General features: G+C 29.8%; 1 protein-coding gene across 1 annotated transcript in view; it reads right to left on the bottom strand.

The window, feature by feature from the left end:
• LOC103606627 (vacuolar protein sorting-associated protein 13A-like) overlaps positions 1 to 2825 on the bottom strand; it is a gene marked incomplete at both ends in the record, with an annotated part of 116991 nt that overhangs the window by 47124 nt on the left and 67042 nt on the right. Inside the window, 2 exons of the mRNA XM_008591191.1 lie at positions 350 to 504; positions 2283 to 2367. Coding sequence (XP_008589413.1) covers positions 350 to 504; positions 2283 to 2367 — 240 coding nt within the window. The remainder of the gene's footprint in view (positions 1 to 349; positions 505 to 2282; positions 2368 to 2825) is intronic.

Raw genomic sequence — 2825 nt, 5'->3', positions numbered from 1 at the left:
AAAAAGTTATATATGGATAAATGAGATATACATATGATATAAATGATATATGACATATTTAAAATTTAGGACATATTTTATACCTACACAAACAATACACACTTATACTAAATAATACATATTTTTTGAAAATAATTGATTACCCACAATATACCATCTAAACCCCTAATTCTTGATTAAGACGTTAATTTTCAAAAAAAGGGACAAAGGGGAACCACATGGCAAGTCTGGATTTAGCTTAATCAGGATAAAAACAGCAGTGCCTATTAGCAATGAGACTATATAAACTACGAATGGTAGAAATGGCAAACAACTTAAATAAGCCCTATTAATTTACCATAGTACATACCTCTGGTATTTCAAATCGTATTTTAAACTCAATCACATTTTTTGAAGAATCCTGTTTTTGTAACTTTCTGTGTTGAATATTTTTAACTCCAGTTGGAAATTGAATAGACTCTTCCAAGGGACTACATGGTGCATCAAAATATTCCTCCTCTGATTCTAAATTTCATAAACATTGTTTAAGTCAATAATAAAAGTTTGATTTAATAACATTTTTATTATTTTTCTGAAATAAATATGAACATTAAAACCCTAAGGGGTACATTACAAAAACAATATAAACATGAGGATTAAAATAAATAGAAATGAATATAGAGACTACTGTACTTTGAAACAAATAAGATTTCTCATGACAAAAAATATGGAAAATTATAAAATGTAACCTTTAGCTAAAAGAAATCATTAGTCTATTTTTAACTTACTTAAGAAAATTTTGCAGCAAGTAACAATGCCAATGATTGTACACATCATGAATACTCAAAGTAACATGTTAATATGTTCACTCTACCTGCATGGTATAACAAAACTTACCTATTAGTAGCAGAGGGCAGGCCCTGTAGTTTGAATGAACTAAGCTGAGATCAAGCACGATATACACACACACACACACACACACACACACACACATTTATTTGTATATAATAAATACTTATATATATGTATATGCACACTTCTAGAATTTGATATTAAAAAGAAACAAAAACTGGAAAAACATTCAACCACTTAGTAAAACCATCAAAAAGAGATTTAAAGGAAACTAAAATGAACTGAAGTATATTCCAAATAACTTAAGATTAAAGTTAGAGTAGGTGACCTTGCAAACAACATTTCTTTGGTCACCACACACAAAGGAAAACATTTTCTGGAAAACCGAGAATCAGCATGGCAGCTTCTGTTATTAAATATTTAGCAATTTTAAAAGTCTTAAAATACAGAAATACATTTATTTTTTCTTTCCACTGTGGCCGTAAAAAGCAGATATTTGATATCAGAATATGAATAAGTTTTTATGTGTAAATATAGGTATTAAGAATTGACTTTTTTCCTTTAATTTTAGTAAAATAGACTATGTAAAAAAAAAAGTTTTAAAATTTATTATCGCAAAATTCTCCAAACACCTAAATAACACATTAGAAATTAGACATCTACAAAGTCTTGTTAGGTTTCTTAGCTTGCAGCCAAATAAAATCCTGCTGCAATAGCAACTTTAAGGAACGTCCAAATTGTATTATTTTAAAGTAATTTTAGCAAAAATTTCTTGAAAATATACAAATACCTGCTAATGACTGAAAATTTTTATATGAATATAAAAGACCAGAATATGCCACTCCAAAATGCGTCTTTTTGGCATAAGGATTATTTTGAGTTAATTACGTTGAGAAAAATCAGTTACAAAGCTCTGAAGACAGAGCATAAATTTCCTTTTTGTGAGGGAAATTAACACTCATAAAAGAAGTCTACTTTGTAAGGGTGTCTCTCTCTATATACCAGGAAGGATGACTCTAAATCGTAAGGCATTCTTAACTAAGGAGAAGATACTGACTTAAATATGCATAACAAACCTTACCCCTGTTTACCATACTGTTCCCAATGCCCATAACTTGCCTTCTTCCTGTCCCCATCCTAGAATTCCCAAACCCAAATCCTTTGTTTAAGTCCGAATTGGCATAGAAACCCAAGTTTTTATCACCCCTTTGAGTTAGTCATCCCTGAGTTTCTCCCATGTACATGTGAGATGTAAATGTTAATAAATTTCTATTTGTTTTCTCTTGTTAATCTATCTTTCCTTACAGAGCGCCAGCAAAAAACCTAGAGGTTAAAAGAAAAGATACCTGCCCTCCCCATGTGGTCACTTGAGGAAAATATGCCTCAAAATGGAAATTATCTTAATAACATATGTACAATAAGAAAAATTTCCTTAAACAGTTTTATTTTACCATCTTCAGTAACAGACGGAAGTTCCAAGAGAGGAATTACTTTCTGTGAAAACTGTGATGGTCCCAAAGAAGTAGATGTTTGAGTCTGGAAAAAAAAAAATTCACTATTATCACAAAGACTTCTATTCAAAATTCTAAGACAATTTTGACAAAAAGCCACTTTGAAAACTAACTGAGAAGATATCAGGTCTGAATTAGAAAAGTAAATTATAAACGTAGATTTAAAGAGGTTGCTTTACAATTTTAAGGACAAATTATAAACTGTAGAACTGTTACAATAATTTCCACAATGATAGGCTTAGAGTAGAAAGAGATGTCAGACATATTTTAACTCAATATCTTACTAAATAAAGAAATCGCCTCCAGGATATCCCTGAGAAACAACTACAAGTTCCAATATTTAAAGCTTCTAGAGTGGGGAGCTTACAGTTTAATTTTTAATTTTTTAAAGATATCACAATAAATTTACTTTTTACTGTTTGGGGAAATATAACATAAAAACATGTAACACAGTTTAAAAAAGTAATAATTAAGGACACTCCT

Source organism: Galeopterus variegatus, unplaced genomic scaffold (genome assembly GCF_000696425.1).
Source record: "Galeopterus variegatus unplaced genomic scaffold, G_variegatus-3.0.2 Scaffold6748, whole genome shotgun sequence".
Lineage (NCBI taxonomy): Eukaryota > Metazoa > Chordata > Mammalia > Dermoptera > Cynocephalidae > Galeopterus > Galeopterus variegatus.
This window is presented reverse-complemented; position numbering and strand designations above follow the sequence as displayed.